The following is an 18,056-nucleotide window of genomic DNA, read 5'->3' as shown; positions in this document are numbered from 1 at the left end:
CTGTCCGCTGATTTCTCAATAGAAATTTTATAGGCCAGAAGGGATTGGCACGAAATATTTAAAGTGATGAAAAGCAAGGATCTACAACCAAGATTATTCTAACCAGCAAAGCCATCACTTAAAATTAAAGGAGAGTAAAGAGTTTCCCAGACAAGAAGAAGCTAAAGGAATGCACTGCCACCAAACCAGTATTACAAGAAATGTTAAATGGACTTCTTTAAGGAAAAAAAGATAAAAAATACAAATAATATTTGGCAATACCTGCATGTCTATCAATTATATTAAATGTAAATGGATAAAATGTTCCAATCAGAAGACACAGGTGGCTGAACGGATAAGAAAACAAAACCCTTACATATGCTGCCTACGAGAGACTCACTTCAAATCGAAAGACACACACAGACTGAAAGTAAAGGGATGGAAAAAGATACTTCATGAAAATGATAATGGAAAAGAAAAAAAAAAGCTGAGGTAGTAATACTTATATGAGACAAAACAGACTTTAAAACAAAGGCTATAACAAGAGACAAAGAAGGACCCAGTAATTCCACTTCTGGATATTTATCTGAAGAAACCCAAAACACTACTTTGAAAGGACATTGCATCCATATATTCATTACAGCATTACCTACAATAGCCACGACATGAAAGCAACCTAAGTGTCCATCAACAGATGAATGGATAAAGATGTAGTTCATATATACCATGAACTATTATTTAGCCATAAAAAAGAACAAAATCTTATAACCTGTGATGAGATAGATGTATCTGGAGTGTCTCATGCTAAGTGAAATAAGTCAAACAGAGAAAGACAAATACCATATTATTTCACTTATATGTGGAATCTAAAAAACAAAAGATGAACAAACAAAAACAAACAAACTCACAGATACTGAGAACATTTTGATGGTTGCCAGATGAGAAGGGGGAAGGGAAGATGGATGAAAAAAGGGAAGGGATTAAGAAGTACAAATTGGTAGTTACAAAATAGTCATGGGGATGTAAAGTAGAGCATGAGGAACATAGCCAGTAATACTGCAATAACTGTGTATGGTGCCAGATGGGCACTAGATTTATCAGGGTGATCCCTTTGTAAGTTATGTAAACATCTAATCAATATGTTGTACACCTGGAACTAATAATATTATATGTCAACTGTAACTGAAAAATAAAACATTAAAAAAAAAAATTCTGCACAGAGAATTGCCTGAAGATATGCATAGCTGGGTCTTCGCAGAAGAGGCAGAGAAATGAATCCAAATGTTACCTGGTGAAGCCGGCCACAAATAATTTCTCACTCAGTAGCCATGACTTATTTTACAAGGCAGGGGTCTTTGCCTGTGGCCTCTCTGATGGCCTCAGAGCATGAGCTCAGCAAGTTCAGGACATCTTATCTGAGAGAAAAATCTTCCCTACATATGTAATTAGAGTCAAAGAAGTTATCACTAACTGTACACAGGCCATTATCTGCATGAAATGCAGCACAATCAAGAAGTGTATTTTTTGGAATGAATAAAGAACTGTGGGGGATACATGTGGTTATCAGGACTTTCCCGGACCTACTAAAATCACATCAACTCTACCCTTTGCCTGAATTAATCCAATCCTGTATTTTCAAAGGATCGTAGAAAATATCTATTTCAACCTACTTGCTAAGAGAAAAAAAAAATCCCACCTCTAGTAACCTTAGCAAGTGATGATCTGACTCTGTTCTGTTCCTGAGGTTAACAAACTCTCTACTCCCAAGACAGCCTGTTCAATTGTGAGAAGGCAAATGTGAAAATCTGCTTTTTTAAAACGGAGCCAAAATGTGCTTCCTTGTAATTTTTTAGTTCTACCTTCGTGGCCAGAGGAGGAAAAAGAAGCTGGCCCAGGATATAAACTTCCATTTCTAAAGGAAATTGTCTCTCTTCATATGACTGTTTCCTAAAACATCCTGTTTCTAACCTTTGGGCGGGAGAATGGGTGTTCTGAGCAAAGTGGATCCTTGCAAACTTCATCTCTGGGTCTCACCCTGGTTTCATCTAATCCAGAGAATTAACTTCATCCCAGCTCAGTTCTCCCTCATGACACCTCGCTTTCATCTTAAGCAGTCATCACAAAGTATAATGATATGATTTGTGTTTTGTTTAATATCTGTCTCTTCCCCAGACTATAAGTTCCTTGAGGGCAGAGATCATTATCTGTTTTTTCACTTTAGAATATTTAGTGACTAGCATGATGGCTGAGACACAGAAGGCACCCAATAATGTGCTGAATAGAAGACAGATTGAGTTCCATGTACATGAATGTATAATAATAAGGGAGAAACTTATTTATTCCATACTGTACAATCTGGTTGAGATTATATGCCTCTTAAAAATGAAGCCAACTCTAGCATTACTCCTCTTGTAGAAAAAATCAACTAGTGCCTCAAAGATCCTTTTCCTTAGAGCTAAATCTGATTCTTGAATCCACCAGCTGGAAAAGAGCGGGTGGAAGGCCTTGTGAAAACTGATTTTAGCTCAGACCTGCTGTCAGTTCCTCACCATTCCAGAGAAAGTTTTCCACCATGCCACGTGAACCCGATCACGTGCACAATGTGAATTTTCTTCAGTCGACATACATTCTCGCAAATTGAGGAAACAAATGCAGGGAGGCCCTGTCTGGAAGAAAACATTGAGACAATCTGAAGTCATTTATCTTCCCAGAGTGCCCTGAGAATACCAGGCTGGAAACCAAAGCTCCAATCAAAGACACAACACAAAACCTCGGCAGTAGGGGGCAGCAGAGACCCACAACCTAGATAGATATTTGTGACCATTATCTTGTAGATGAATATTCTCAATGTAATTCCTCCTTTGACAAACTCATCAGAAGATGGTTCCCTGGCACATGGGTTATGAGTTGGTCTCTTAATGAAATGCATCTACTGAGAGAACTGTGAAAGCAAGCTGCAGCTGAAAAACTGGCACTGTATCTGTTAGGTTCATTTAAGCCTGAAGACGCCATGTCCTCGGCACAGAGAGGCAGCTACACATGTGTTCACAAGGAACTAACTCCTCATCGAATCGCTGCAGCTACAGAGCTGTCAAGTTTTTTGTTCAGGAGCTCTCCCTTGTTTGGACCAGCATTCTGTTCTCACACTTTGCATTGTGAATATGGGTCCCCTGTGCTCATAGAAAAGTTCATTTCATTTATCCCAGAATGTATTTATCTTCTCATGCTAATGAACACTGTGAAATACCTAACTTTGAGAAGAACAAAATATATATTTTAAAAAGAACATTTAAGTCAATGACTAAGCCCTGACTGCTGATGACACCTGGATAAAAATGACTATGAGAGCATACATAAACCTAAATACTTTCCCCTACCAATGATCCTTGAAATTAAATTGAATTCGTGTATGTGTGACGCTTTCCACATAGCGGGTAGAAGCAAAAGAAATGTTGAGATTTATCATAGGAAGATCAGATGAACATTAACTAGTCATTTTCCATTCCTGACACCAGACTAATCAAATATATTTCATCTTCCCAAAAGATTTATTTTCTGTTTTCTCTACTCATTCTTTCCATTATAAAAAGCCAGGTTTATTGTATTTTAGAGAAAGGATATATAGCAGAACCATAAGCTCACACATTGACTTTGAAACATATCCATATTTAGAAAAAAAACAAACATGGTTATATCCTTCTTATTCCAAGCTAAAGATGGCAGTAACTTTAAAGGTCATTAATTCACACATTAGAGGGACTGATGAGTCTCCTTTGAAGGCTCTTCTGAAGGACACAGCAGATCAAGAAAATGGTTTTCAAAGTTGGCCAGAGAGACTATACCAGATACAGTTTCTTTCACTTTCATGTCTGACTTTAGTTTAATGGTAGAGGTTAAGGACAAAATCTAGGTCAGGAAGGAAGGCACATCACTCAGACTCTTCTCTAGGTAGCTTTACTAGTTAGTGTTCACTCTTCCTCTGAATAAGACAGCGCACACACCGAGCTCTTCAAGCGCTGAATAGAGAAAGAGCCAGGCGATGACTTTCCAACCACGGAGAAGGTGAGCCGACTTTCTCCTTTGGAGCACCTCTCTGCACTGTACTCCTTCTGCTACCATCTCTAGACCCCACAGGGACACTCTCTTTTCTATGTTTCCAGTCTAAGTATGGGATCGAAATCGTTTCTTTATTTTCTGCTAGCTCAGCTGAAACAAGGTAGCATTAAATTTTTTTAAAAAAAATTAAAATTAGAACTTCACTTCAGATTAGTGAAGCAAGAGGATGAAACCAAAAGAAGATAAGAAGACCTATGCGGTAGAGTTAAGTCTATCCAGTATAAGCTGCTAGTTCTGAGAACGAATTTAAATATATGCACTATGAAATGTACATGCAAATTTAAATGGTTTCCTATTTATTGAGCTCCTGCTATCTGCCATGCATTAGCTTGGGTGTCTTACTAAATTATCTCCATTCCCCAACACAATATACTACGAAGCAGTGGTGAGAACTGAAGGGATTAGAGGCAGCCTGTCCTTTCAAAGGTGGCCAAGAAGCCCTCCTAGGAGAGGAGTTCTCAACCTTCAGTCCTATAAGAATAACTGGGCTGTAAAATGCAGACTTCTAGGCTCTCATAGAAATCTGAATTAGAAGGACTAGGTTTGTAAAGCCTCAGGATTTGTGTGTTTAGCAATTACCTCAAGAGACGCTCGTGCTGATGGTCCATTAATCACACCTTCAGAAACAAGTTTAGAGTCTTGAATTTACCATCTCACCAGACCATGGGACTTGAATTGTGTGCTTCAGACTTAACAGAGACCCCCATGTTGAACCTCTTCCCTCTGAGGTTGCACATGGGCCATCTGCATATACCATACCATGTCAGAGTGGACAAATGTGACTATTCAGGTATTACTTTAGAGAGAGGTGCCATGTGGTTTGGGACTTTTCACCTATTCAATTAGACAATGTCAATAATTTGTAACAAAAGGAAACTGGTAATGAAATGCGAAGTAGAAAAATAAAACCTGCCTTTACTGCAGGAGGCATTAACCTCCATCCGCTCACTTATAAAAGGGCCCCATTAACAGACAGCAAACTAACTGATGATACAATATCTCAAAAAATCAGAACTCTGGCAATTTTTCATGGCCTGCAAATGAAACACGTGATGTCAATAAACTCCAGCTATCAGGAAACGAGTCATAACCTTCATGGAAATGTCTACAACCAATAGAGGTGACAAAGACAGAAAATTCAAATTGAGCTATACAAAAAATTGGAAAGAATGCTTTACATCTAACTTCCTTCCATCACTAGGGATAGAGCAGCCTGTTGCCATTTCACAGATAAATAAACTGAATCTCTGAGAGGTGAGGTGGCTTGCTGTTGGAAAAGGATTAACAAAATCTTTCCCCTCTCTGCATGAGAATTTGACCTTGGGTCAACCTTGCAACTCTGTTCCCCTGGAAACTTGATAAAGATAGAATATCAGTTATGTTACTAAGCAACATTGCTCATGGTAAAAATGACAGTGGACAGTTAAACACCTCTGGACCGGGGAGAGCCATAATTGAAATATAAACACTTCTTGGGGAACACCATCATTTGGGGCTTCTCTGAGTGCTGTGAATCTACGAATCAGGCCTAATCCTTGCAGGAACCCTGGAAGTTATGCCTATGGAGCTGTTGCAAGAGATAATGACTTTCACAGGGCATGTGGCTTTTAATCTAAAGTGACTCCTACACCTGCCCTATGCGAGTCTTGTATCCTCACACCTGAACTGTCACCAGAGTTGGGTGGGGGACAGCAACTACATCCGAATGGCTGCGTGAACTGCTGTATACACTGCTGCAAGAACCACTCCAATGGAAAAGAAACACCTGCAGTGCCCTGCCAGCAACCTGTGATTCCTGTCTATATTCTTCTGAGTAGAAGAGTGCCGAGTGTGGCCTAAGATGGTCTGCTGGGCGTGATCCTGAGCAGAGGTCCTGCTGAGCACTGCTCCTGCCCAAAGCCATACTCTTGGGACCTGGCAAGGCCAGAACTTAAACTTAGGTGTCTGCCTTCAAAGTAAATACGTTTCTTTAATTGCAGGGCCCTGAACCTTTTCTCCTGAGATAACTGTATTTTGGCTCAAGGCACTGGGAAACTTCTCGATTACTTGCTAGGCAATATTTTTCCTCCAGTGTCTTCTAGGTTCAGTAGCTTCTACTTCACCCTGACTACCTAGCCTCAACAGCGGATCTAATTGTTCACTGAGTTCCATTTCCAGATGATCCTCTAGAGACTCCTTCAAATGCAATGACAGCCCCTGGTTCAAACCTCTCGGCTGGCTTTCTAAATGCTCAGGCAATTATGACCTCTGGTTGGAAGGTCATGGTAACTTCACAACTGATTCCCAAACAGAGATCATTATTACCCACTGAATACTGGCTCAGGATAACAGCTCTGGAATGGCAGAGGTCTCCCGATGACCAAGGGAGGCCCTCCCCTACCACTGAAATGATCTTGCAGAAGATTCCCCTCTATAGGCTGTCCGTAAGACAAGAGTTTATTAATACAGTGATCTCAGCAGATGTCCCCTCAGATCAGCACCTGGGCCAGAACAGCAGGATGAGTCATTCCTTCCCAGCCTTCTTTTCCTTTTCCATCAGCAAAAATCTGGAGATAGAAATCACTGCAAATGAGATCACTTCTTTGAAGCCCTCCACGAGCCTGCCTGGCTAAGTTCATCTTTCCTCACAACTTTGAGCATATCTCCATTATAGGACGTGTGAGCACCGCACCTCCCCTGAGGCTGCGAGCCTCCGGAAAGCAGAATCTGTGTCTCAGTTCTCTCTGTCAATACAACAAGCCAAAGGCTAGACATAGTGATAAAATGAAGAAAAAATGAAAGGAACAAGAAACAGAGGCACCCCAACCATATTTTTTCTGCATGACTTGGACCACCAAATTCATTCCATCGAGTGTAAACCGTGATTTTATGTCAGAATCCTGGTTAGTGGCAGGATATGGGCAACTTCTTCACAGTTACATCTCCCAATCACTAACTCAGATAAATAACTTGGTTCACCAACCACAAAGTGACAAGTTTATAGAGATTCTAAATAAATGGCCCCAATGTAACTCATACTTGACACAGTGCCGAAGGCTGTAAAACTCTGTCTCTAGCAATGTCTGGCTCTTCTCTTATGCACATGACAGGCAGAAGTGAACAAAAAGGAAGGAAGCGACTCAGAACGAAGACCAGAGGAGGGAACCTACCAGAAAGCGTGGATGGGGCTCACATTAGACAAGGCCAAGTGACCAGTGAAAACTGAATAATTCATTCACACTTCACAGTGACTTAGTAACAGATGACCTCACACTCACTTTACAGAAAGGGAAACTAAGGCCTGAAGAAGGTAAGTGTCACGAGTGAGGTCATGTTAGCGAGTAGAGAACTTGATCTCAAACCCCCAAGTTTTTGTATTATGCCAAGGTCATAGGTTGTAGCTCACAGCAAAGTGCCATAAAGAAGGTCAGTTTTTAGCAAATGATCTTGTTTTATTTCAGCTGCTTAAAATAACTTGCCTCACTTCAAAGACAGTAATTTTTGCTCAAGAGAATAAAAATAAAAGCAGTGTCAAGTGTAGAGGGAATCTACACTGTTGACGGAAATTATAAATAGGTTATAAACATAAATATAACCTTTTGGGAGCAAAATTTGGCAATGTTAAAACAACTGTAAAATGTGCATACCTTTTAATGCAGCAATTCCCCTGAAATGGTTGAATACGTGCAGAAGAGACATGCAAAGATGTTAATCTCAGTACTGTTTATAATATCAAAAAAGAAGCAACCTAAAAGTGGTTAAAATATTAAGATAAACTCATACAATGGATTACTATGCAGCCATTATGAAGAAAGAATGACCTATAAAAAGGCTGTCCTTGATTTGATTTTATTTATGATTATAAAAGTCATATACATGTGTGTGAGAGTATGTATCTGCATATAGCTCCTGTAAGAATTAAACAAATGATTACTTATAAAGCACTAGAATAGTACCTGACAAATAGTAAACATTGGGGATAACTTATCTATCAAAATGTGATAGTGTATGCATGAGGAAATACAGAATAATATAAATAAACCAAGTGGTAAACAGTAGGTATTTCTGGAAGTTGGGATTTGTAGGGTTCTTTTAATTTTAGCAAGTTTGTTTTGTTGGAATTTTTTCATGATGATTTTCACAATGAAAATATAATAAGATATGCTTTCTAAAAAAAGAAGAAAACGATATTATTCAAAAGAGAACATCTTCTAAATGCACAGAATTCTGTCTAGGAATACAGAACATTTTAAATTCATCTGATGGACCAAATACTTTAGAAATGTATTACATTTCTAGCAGCATTAACCCATTCAGAGGATGTAAGTAAGGGGATGGAAGGAAGAGAAAACAGATAAGGTCACAAATGTAGAAAAGACAGCTAATTCCGCATCCCTGACATAGCCACTAGGAGCCAACAGAGGAAGTAAAGGGCCGTTGGGCATCCCAGTCATTTCTCAGCATACGTTTCGCAGTGGAACCCGCTGGCATGTCCCACAAGCCAGGCAAAGCTGAGCCTGATGGCTGCCTGCAGGAGTGCGGGGATGAAACCAAAGGTTGGACCTAACCATAAGAGCGATGATGACAACTAGCAGGTTTTCCTAAAGGGTAAAGATCCGCAGACTCCCCTGAACTGCAAAATCTGAGATCAGAGTCTTTAGGAAAATTAACAGGTTGTGCTGCTGTAAAGAAACATTTCTGGTTTTTATATATCAACTGTGGACTTGGTCACCTTATGGAATGATCTAATAAATTTTGGGTGAGTTCCAGGCTTCTTCTAGCTATGAAGTAGTATCTAAGACTTTTCTTCTGTTTCCCATCTCAAGTGATCATTCACTACAATCAGAACTAAACTAAGTGATGATGGTAAGAGGGGACGTGTGTCTTTGGACATGATTTTAAGAGTCCTCTGGGGTTTTAAAAAAATTGCCTGTTATAATTTCCTTTTATTCTACTTAACTCCTTTTAAAAATTGGGATTGTGTTGGACTATTTTTTTCATTTATTGACAGAATAATGATTTTTCTCATTTAACTTACTGATGTGATTACATCAATTCCTAAGAGTGGAATTCCTGGGTCAATGGGTCACATATAAAGGTCTATGAATTGGTTCATCTGAAGAGTGAAATGCCAGAACACAACACAATCAGCGCCTGACCGATCCGAAAGTGGTCCACACCTCAACTACAGCACCAACCACATTGAACTGCAGTTCATCTGCTCAAAAGTGTGTCTCACCAAGACTTCTCAAGGTGAAGGACGTTATCTGGTGCACCCAAGTACATGTTGTGTCTTATGCACAGTTGGTGGCCGAGTTATTTCTGTTCCCTCACCACATATTATATCTTGCACATGCACTAGCTACCTCATAAACTGCAATCGAGATCAGATTCAAGTGAGAATACAGGCACCATGAAAAAAGGAGGGAATATGAAAACTGCACTGCCCCTTTACCTCAGGATGGTGGAAAAATATTAGTGTGGAAAAATATTAGTATAAAAAAATACCCAGACTTGCCTCAAGCCTGCTTTACTCCAGCTTCCATGTACCTGGAACCACCGTTGGTTATTTTTATTATTCTGAATCCTTAACAGGATTTTGTGAGCATCACAGCTCACAAAACACTCTAGCACATATTACCTCACTTGATCCTCACTACAGACATCCCAGGGGACAGGCCAGATCCAGAGTTCAAATCTGGGAGTTGAACCTGGATCTGAATTCCAGCGGTGAATTACCAGGGAGAGCAAGTTACTCAACCTCGATTAGCCTCATTTCCTTCATCTGTAAAACTGGATTAACAATATTTACCTCACTGAATGTTTCTGAAGATCAAGTAAGATAGCAAAAACCAAATTCCCTGGCAAATAATATGTGCTCAATATATAATTATGACTTCCCTTTCTTCTGACACCAGAGTCTTTCCCTCCAGCAATGACTTCATCAGAAGTCACAGACAGTTCTTTAGGAGGCCTCGTGGCTCTCTGTCTGCTCGGTGCACACACACAGCAATCCCTGCCCAGGACAGAGGCACGCACTGATGGACAGCACCTAGCTGGGCTGCCTGAGTGGCCCTGTGTCTGAGGTAGGCTCTGGGACATGGTTCCAGCCACCAACCATGCATCCTCCTATACCTGTTCTATATCCACGAGGAACTATTTCTTTATTTTCTCAATCTTTTGGACTACAGTCTCATATCTATTCTTCAGACTTTTTTTGACAGCTTCTCCTCAAATGACCATGGGACAAGGGTTGACTGGCCCAAGAGGACCCTGCCCAGGTTTCCCCTAACATCTTCCCAACTGTCCCCTCGTGCTCAACCCACACATCTCTAACCCTCAGCGGGCAAGGCTTCAAGCATTTTTTTTCCATTTCCAGGAAAAGCAGAGTATTAATCATGGTTCTGGAACCAAAGTGCCTGGGTTCAGTTCCAACTATACCTCTCACTACCTCCAGTATGACCTCAGCAAGTATTTAAAATGGGGATCAACATAGCTTGTTCGGGCGAATTCAATGAAGCACATTGTAGATACTCAAAATTTAGCTCTTATTTATATAAAATAAAAACTTTTCTATATATTTTTATGTATATACACACATATGTACATATATATGTACATATAAAACTGTATTGTGAAAGTTCTGAGGGATATGCATAGGATTGTTTATATTAGTATCCTTCAGGGAGCATATAAAGGAGAACTTTTATATATACTTGTACCATTTTATAAGCATATATTATTTTTGTAATTCAAACACGCTTTTAAAAAGAACACACTTGGGTATGGCGAAGAAAATGAAAGGAGGTGAAGGGCTAGGGATAGGGGGAGAGAGAAGAAAAAGAAGCCAAGGGCTGGATGACAAAGTCTTGACTGGTTGAGACATCCTGGTTATGGCTTTTCTGCTAGTTTCAGAGTTCCCAATGCTTGTCTGGGGAACCTTCTGCCATGTGTATCTGTCAGCCTTATATAAATTTCCTTCATATTTTCTCTGGTATTCTGGAGGGAGGAGTACCCAGCTCTACTGAACCAAGTCATCCTGAACTGCAGGGGTGGACGGGGGAGATTCTGATCTCATTCACAGTGGAGGGCTGCCCAGGATCCTGGAGCCCTGTAGGGAGTAGAAGGCAGCTCTCCTGGGTCTCGGGGCTGAAGAGGGGCACATCAGGACAAGCCCTAGGAAGCTCCCATCCCATCATACAGGAAATGCTTCCAAGAGACCTGGACACCTGCCCCTCAAGAAGTCTAGACCACTTTGCCTGGGAGGAATGAAGGATGGGGCTCTGCCTCTTACTGAAGAATCTTCTAAGCTGCCTCAGTTTCTCCAGTGTCTCACAAGACACAGACTGAAGCAAGCAAAGGTTTCACTACCTTCTGTCCAAGAGCCCCCACGGGGCTACCCATCTTTAATCTCCATCCTAAACGCTCAGTGCTATGTATAGTAAAAAATATCCTTTTTTGGTAAAAGTTACATCATCGGAACACCAAGAGCAATGTTGCCTTCTCCTTATATGTAGCCAAGATCTTCATTTAGCCAACGCACATTTCTGACTTTTTTTTTAAAGGGTGAAAACTCCCTCTTTCCTAATTTCTCCCACATCACTTCTGACGGGTAAAATGCTTATCGGTTCACAAAATGCATGCCCCAAGAAGTGTGCATTTCTGGAAAACCACCTACTACATAGAGAAAATACTATGAAAATTTATTTTTAAATTGCAAATGCTGTATTGCTTCTATCTGTAGCCAGGTATCTATGGGCCCCACCCAGACGAATACAGCTATTCTTGCTGGCAACTATGAATATGACAATATTTCCTCCCTGCTGACAAAGCTCCTGACAGCCAAGTATGTCCTTGTAATCCATTCCCACCACCCTATGTGCCACCCCGCCCCCCAAATAAGCTCACCCAAAGGAACGAGATCTGCTGTGAGGAAGATGTCAAAAAGGACCCCCCAGAACGGGACTCACCTTTCTCGTGGCTGCTTGGTGGTGGTGGTGGGGGCGGGGAGGTGACCGGTTTGGACTTGTCATAGTTGTTAAAGCTCTGGCTGCGTCGGTTGTTGGCAACGGCCGCCCCTCCGCGTGTTTTGGTGTCGCTGCCCGCAGCGGAGACCCTTGCAGTGGGACCTGGAAGTCTAAAAGGCAAAAGCAGCAGAGTAACAGATTCAGTCTCAGGAGAACATGAGCGTCGCAGAAGAAGGAACCGCAACCATGCAGGCAGTAAAAGAAACCATTCACGACACTGGGTCTGTGGAGTTTTGCCACCAAAGCATTTAGTGGAGCCACTACAAACAACTAGCTGGTAATGACACCGGTGAAGTACAACAGCAAAATGTGACCAGTTTTCCTTCGAGCAAAGAGACATTTTGAAGGAAAAATATGTGACTGTGTTTGCTGGTTAAAAATACAAAGCTGGTCGTCTTTTTGCCTCTCGGATGAATATTTTTACAACAGAGCCAAACCATGTCATCTCTAATTCTATCAAACATGGAACATAAAGGCCCATTAAGACTCTAAGCTGTTTAATTTGTGTATTTCTTCTGGTAGGTGTTGAAAATGGTATTTGCCGTAATCCAGAAATATAAGTATCGCGAAAAAGACAATTTATAATGATCAAAGAGGAAGCTGCTATCATTCAGAACCCGACACATCTGCAATGAAAACTTATGGCCTGGATGGAAACACTTGTTCAGACACACACTTTCCTTCGACACCTGACGACCCATCTCCGTAGGCATTACTCTGAGGCTGAAGCCCAGCTTCTCTGCATAGTAGATGGATAAAATCATATGTTCTTTCTGTAAAACTAGCAGGAATCTGTTAGCCAAAGACACACACACACACTTTCCCTTTAAATATAACACATCCTTTTGGGTGGTTTGAGAAAATCAGCTGACTTTCCTGCAATGCATTTAAAGATATTATGGCCCATTCCCCAAAGAGTAAAGGGTAAGATCCCAGCTCAGAATTTTGGTTCAGGGACTTCTAAGCAAGCTGTTTCCAACCATCAAAGTTGCAAGATGAATAAATGATGAAATATCTACTTATATCTCTTTGCTAAAACCCACTTTTTGCTGTGTTTAAAAGCCACAGGTTCCAGTGAGAATCTCAGCCGACTAGCATTAGATCCAGTGATAAGTCCGAATATTCAACTCATAAAGCTTTCAGCTTTCTCTTTCCATGCAAATCTGTAGGCACCAATGAAGTCTGCAATCTGGAAGCATTTTAGATATAAGCAGGCAATCACTTTAAACTTTTTTTGTTGGCCAAACAAGAAAGATGGTTGTCGAGTAAACAGAGAACACGAGCTGGTGTGAGAGGGTTGTAAATTTGCACAGTTAAGAAGAAAAGCTGGCCTAGTTCCTTGACTGGGAGCTAAAAGAGAAGGGGTTGAGCTCTTCCTCCAATAAAGTATCACTTCCCATTGCACTAGGAGGATTTGCCCCTCTGTTAATTTACCCCATAAAGGCAGGTGTAGAGAAGGGTACAAGACCCGCAATGCCAGTATCTGTGTTTGGAAGCCACAGCTGATCAAGGAGGTCCAGCAAAGGCATCTTGCTACCTCTTGGTTCTGTTTCCAACGTCAACAGCATAGTGCAAGTCTTCCAAGTCAGTGCTATCTAAGTACTCAGAGCCGAGTTTCCACAGGTGCAGATGTGGGGCTCTTTTGGGCTGGACTCTACAGGAGTCCACAGATTGGTCTGGAAAAGGATTATGGACTTGTTCCAAGATGACATCACAGCAACGGTATTAAGTGGCGCAGGGTAACACTGTTTAAAACATTCTGCGTTAGTGGGTAATTTGCAGAGAGCAGGGAAGCAAAAAGCAATGAGGGAAAAGATGCATTCCTTTCAGAGTTACTGGGGAGCCCACAGTGCCCAGAATGGGGCTGAACCACAGATTTTTCGTGGCAGCACAGGGCCTTTATAGAGGCGAGATATCGAAGTATTAAATGGGATGGACGCAAGCTCGAATTAGTTTGGGAGTCTGGTCCTTTGTGAGGCACTGTGGTATAATGAAGAGAATATGGTCTTATTCTATACAAATGATATTAAACCAGTTTTATAATCTCTCATAGATTCATGTCCCATCTCTGTAGACTTGAGATAATAATAAACTACCCAGTGAGATAGTTGTAAACTTGAAATGGTACTTAATTTCTGGCCTGTTGTAAGTACTCATTGCATGGTGGCTCCTCCTTTCATCCTCTCTGCTGAGCATAGATTCATAAAGGAATTCGGCATTATCATAAAAGAATCGTGCTATGGAACAAAAAATATCAGGCAAATAAGAAAGGAAATAGATGGATCTAGGTTAAAATATCAGAAGAGAGCTGGACAAAATCATTATATGAGTCTAAGATGAACATTTTCAAAGAATCAAGATAGGCTTTGGCAGACAGACAGGACTTATCACCTCCCTAAGGAACATTCCAGAAGAGAAACTGCTTCATCCAAGTAACTGCTTCATCCAAACATCTATGGCTGTTTGAGACCTTATACTACTTGGGGTACCTCTGAGCCATCTGTGGGCCCCACGCCCCAGAGTGAAACATTTTTAGTCTTGGTCTAAGACAGATCTGGGTTTTCCACAGGTGGTCACAGTCAGATTCTCTTCGTTGAGTCAGGACCTAGAGGTGCTCCTTTGATGGGAGTGGTGTATCCTTCGCATGGCTGTAGAACTGTGCCGAGTTTCCTGGGACATGAAGAGGGAGTTCCTGAAGGCCTTGAGGGCAGCCGGCATGGCAAATAAAGGATGGCTGACACATACTGAGCCATCAAAAGACACCAAAGCTCAAGCTGACCCATGTTATCCTCTATCCCCATCCCCACTACATCCTAGTCAGAACAGCTTCCTGAACTTGACCAAATGGGAAAACTGGATGAAGATCAAGTAATTTCTTCCAAGTTTCAGAGGGAATCTATGTCATCAATGTGCTTTAATACTTGGGTTCTTTTGTGAATGGGTTTGGATAGTTGCTTGCTCCCAAGTAATCCTCCTCCATCCCTCTGAAATTTTCAGCAAGCCCGCCTCACATAGAAAGGCCATGAATGAAGTGTGGTAGTAGGAAGTAAGGAAAAAGGCTTAGATCCAACCAAAACATTTTGGAGAGATGGTGAGTCAATTCACAAGCTAAATTAATTCACACTGATTTACAAGTACAGGACTTCGAATATAGGATTTCAAAGCCAAAGGTGACCGTGAGAACCTAAGATAACCTGAGCTATCACATGGAGGTCACTGAACTGTCTCCAAATTGAAAGTGCTTGCTGTGGTCTGAATATCTGTGTTCTCCCAAAATGTATATGTGGAAACCTAATGACCAATGTGATGGTATCAGGAGACGGGGCCTTTGGGAGGTGATATGTCATTAGGTGGAATCCTCATGAATGATATTAGTGCTCTTACGAAAGAGGATCCAAAGAGTTAGTTTGCCCCTTCCGCCACACGAGGACACAGTAGGAAGTCAGCAGTCCGCAACCTGGGAAAGGCCTTCGCCAGACCTCACCATGCTGGCGTCCTGCTCCTGCAATTCCAGCCTCCGGAACTGTGAGAAATACACTGCTGTTGTTTATAAGCCAGTCTGCGGTCATTTGTTATGGCAGCCCGAACAGAATAAGGCAGGGTTCCAGTTCAATCTTCTCCAGATCTTAAAGGGCAGATTCGCCCCCGCTGATATCTAAATTATACACACACTGATAAAAGAATATGCAAAGGTCAGAAGTAATTCCAAGAAGGAAAATGATAACCTTGGAGGTAGGTGAGATGGTCAGGGAAGGTTCCAAATAAAAACAACTCCACGGAAGCTAAGCAAGGTTGGGCCTGGTTAGTACTTGGATGGGAGACCACCTAGGAAGACCAAGTGCTTGTAGGAGTAAAAACAAAACAAAACAAAACAAAACATGACTCCAGAGCAAGATGTGGCATGTGGAATGGGAATGTGAGGGGAGGGCAAGCAGGCAGGGAGTCGTCGTGAGAGGCAGAGGGAAGCCTGCATAAGAGTACAGAGAAAGAAAAGGTGGTTGTGTGCTGGGATGTGGGAGAAAGAAGGAGTGGAAATGAGGCTGAAGAAACACGCAGGGCCAGAGGAGGGAGGACCCCGTATGTCAGTACGAATCTTGGACTTTGTCCTGCCCTCTAGGACTAAGGCATTAATTAGGGAGGCTGAGAGCAGAGCTAGAGTAGAAAAGCAGAGTATCCTCTAGTTCACAGTGACACAGACCCTAGGCCTCTGGCTAACATTTTGAAGTTCATTATTATTAACATCCTTGTGCATCAGGAGAATTCCATCAAGCTCCAGCCTGGAAGCAGCTGCTGTCTGTATGCTAGAATCCCTCTTTGCTGAAGAGCTGGGTCTTGTTCATGGGGAACAGCTGCAGGTACCAAAGCGGATACTGCCCAGGGTGCCTGCCTCATGGAAGAAAAGCAGTAAGAGGGGAGCACGCGAAGTCAAGCCTGAGTCATTTACACCTCCGCACCATTTAATAACACCAGAAGATTCCAGAATAGGACCTCTACTTCTCATGATCATTCCATGTTCAGATACAGTTACAAAATGACAGAGAACACAGACAGGTTCTTTGAAACATATACATGTTGCTTTTTTAAAAAATTAAGTTTAAGGTACGGGGTGGAACAAAGAGGTAGAGGAAGAACCCTGCTGCTATCGGAACCATGGTCAATTTCTCCAACATGTGCAGAGCCCAGCAGGCAGGGTGGTAAAGCTATCAGTCCTGGCATGTAACCTGCACAGTGCATCTTGTCTCTACGCTCTGTACACGTGCTGGTGGGAAGAAAGCCATTCTTCCCTCCAAAACCACTTCAAAGGCCGGGAGCAGAAGACGGCCCTCCTTAGAAGGACAGCAGCTTGTGTGCACATGCTTAGGGCTGTGGAGGGTGGGGGTCATAATCAGAGATGCTTTTTGCTAGACAAGATGATAAATGCTAAATCTCTCATCTCCACGGCATCTGCTTTTCAGCAGCTGGGTCAAGAGGACCGAACTACTAGCCCCTCTGATTCCTCTCCACAAGATGGTCTGTGTAAAGATCAACTCTGTAGGACTTGCTAGAAGTGCCTGGTGGCTTCAACCTGGCCCAGATCAACCCAAAACACCAATGTGCCACATCCGTTAGTTATGGTGTACTTGCTACATGCCGGGTATTAAAGAACTGGACATGACTTTATTTAATCCAGATAGCACTGTAAGACAGGACTATCTCATTTTACCAATAAAGAAACACAAGCTTATAGAGATTAAATAATTTGCCCAGGTAACAGTAAGTGGTGAAGACAGGCTTTCACTAGAATTAACTGCAAAGCTGTACTCTTAGCCACTTTGTTTCTCTGCTTCCTGCAAGTAGATTGAGCTTAAATACCTGGGGTTCACCAGGGATGCCAAAGGAAAAAAATAGCGGTCCAAGGCAGAAATTCATTGAAATCCTTCATTCCTGTACCAATTCCCTCCATAAGTCCCTTCTCTGCATCCAGATTCACGGTGAGGCTTTCTACCTTGCTCGGCATCCCTGGTGCCCATCAAGGTGTTTGCGTCTGTTAGACATTCATTCAATCAGTGTTTGTACTTGAAGAACAGACCTGTTTCCAGAGCTTTAGGACAGGTGTCCTACTCAGCCAGAGGGGTAGAGCTATTTTCTTTTGGCAACCAAACTTTCTGCTATACTTGTGGTCTCTGACAGGCTAAAATGCCCATCAGGATCGTGCTCTGGGCTGGGGGAAGGGACGGGGGGTGGGGCAAGTGAAGGCAAGGAGTATTAGGCAAATAATAAAATAAAAAGCATCCTTTTATTGGCTTCATCAGAGACTAAATGCGTCCAAAAGGAACTCTAGGTGAGGGATATGACCCTGAAGGAAAGCCGGACCCTGCTTTCAGTTAACTTGAAAGTGCTGTGCCCACAGACCCTTAGGGCAGGAGCAGACAAGCCCTCATCCTTCATTCCTTCCTCTGTTCCCACTGCTTCCCA

General features: G+C 42.0%; 1 protein-coding gene across 1 annotated transcript in view; it reads right to left on the bottom strand.

Moving 5' to 3' along the window:
• Window positions 1-18,056, bottom strand: part of NAV2 (neuron navigator 2) — a 388,116-nt gene that overhangs the window by 196,459 nt on the left and 173,601 nt on the right. The window contains exon 7 of the mRNA XM_023521874.1: window positions 12,045-12,211. Within this exon, the coding sequence (XP_023377642.1) occupies window positions 12,045-12,211 (167 nt within the window). The remainder of the gene's footprint in view (window positions 1-12,044; window positions 12,212-18,056) is intronic.

This window comes from Pteropus vampyrus, unplaced genomic scaffold (assembly GCF_000151845.1).
Source record: "Pteropus vampyrus isolate Shadow unplaced genomic scaffold, Pvam_2.0 Scaffold321, whole genome shotgun sequence".
In the NCBI taxonomy this organism is placed as follows: domain Eukaryota; kingdom Metazoa; phylum Chordata; class Mammalia; order Chiroptera; family Pteropodidae; genus Pteropus; species Pteropus vampyrus.
Note: the sequence above shows the minus strand (reverse complement) of the source record. Positions and strands in the feature narration are given on the sequence as shown.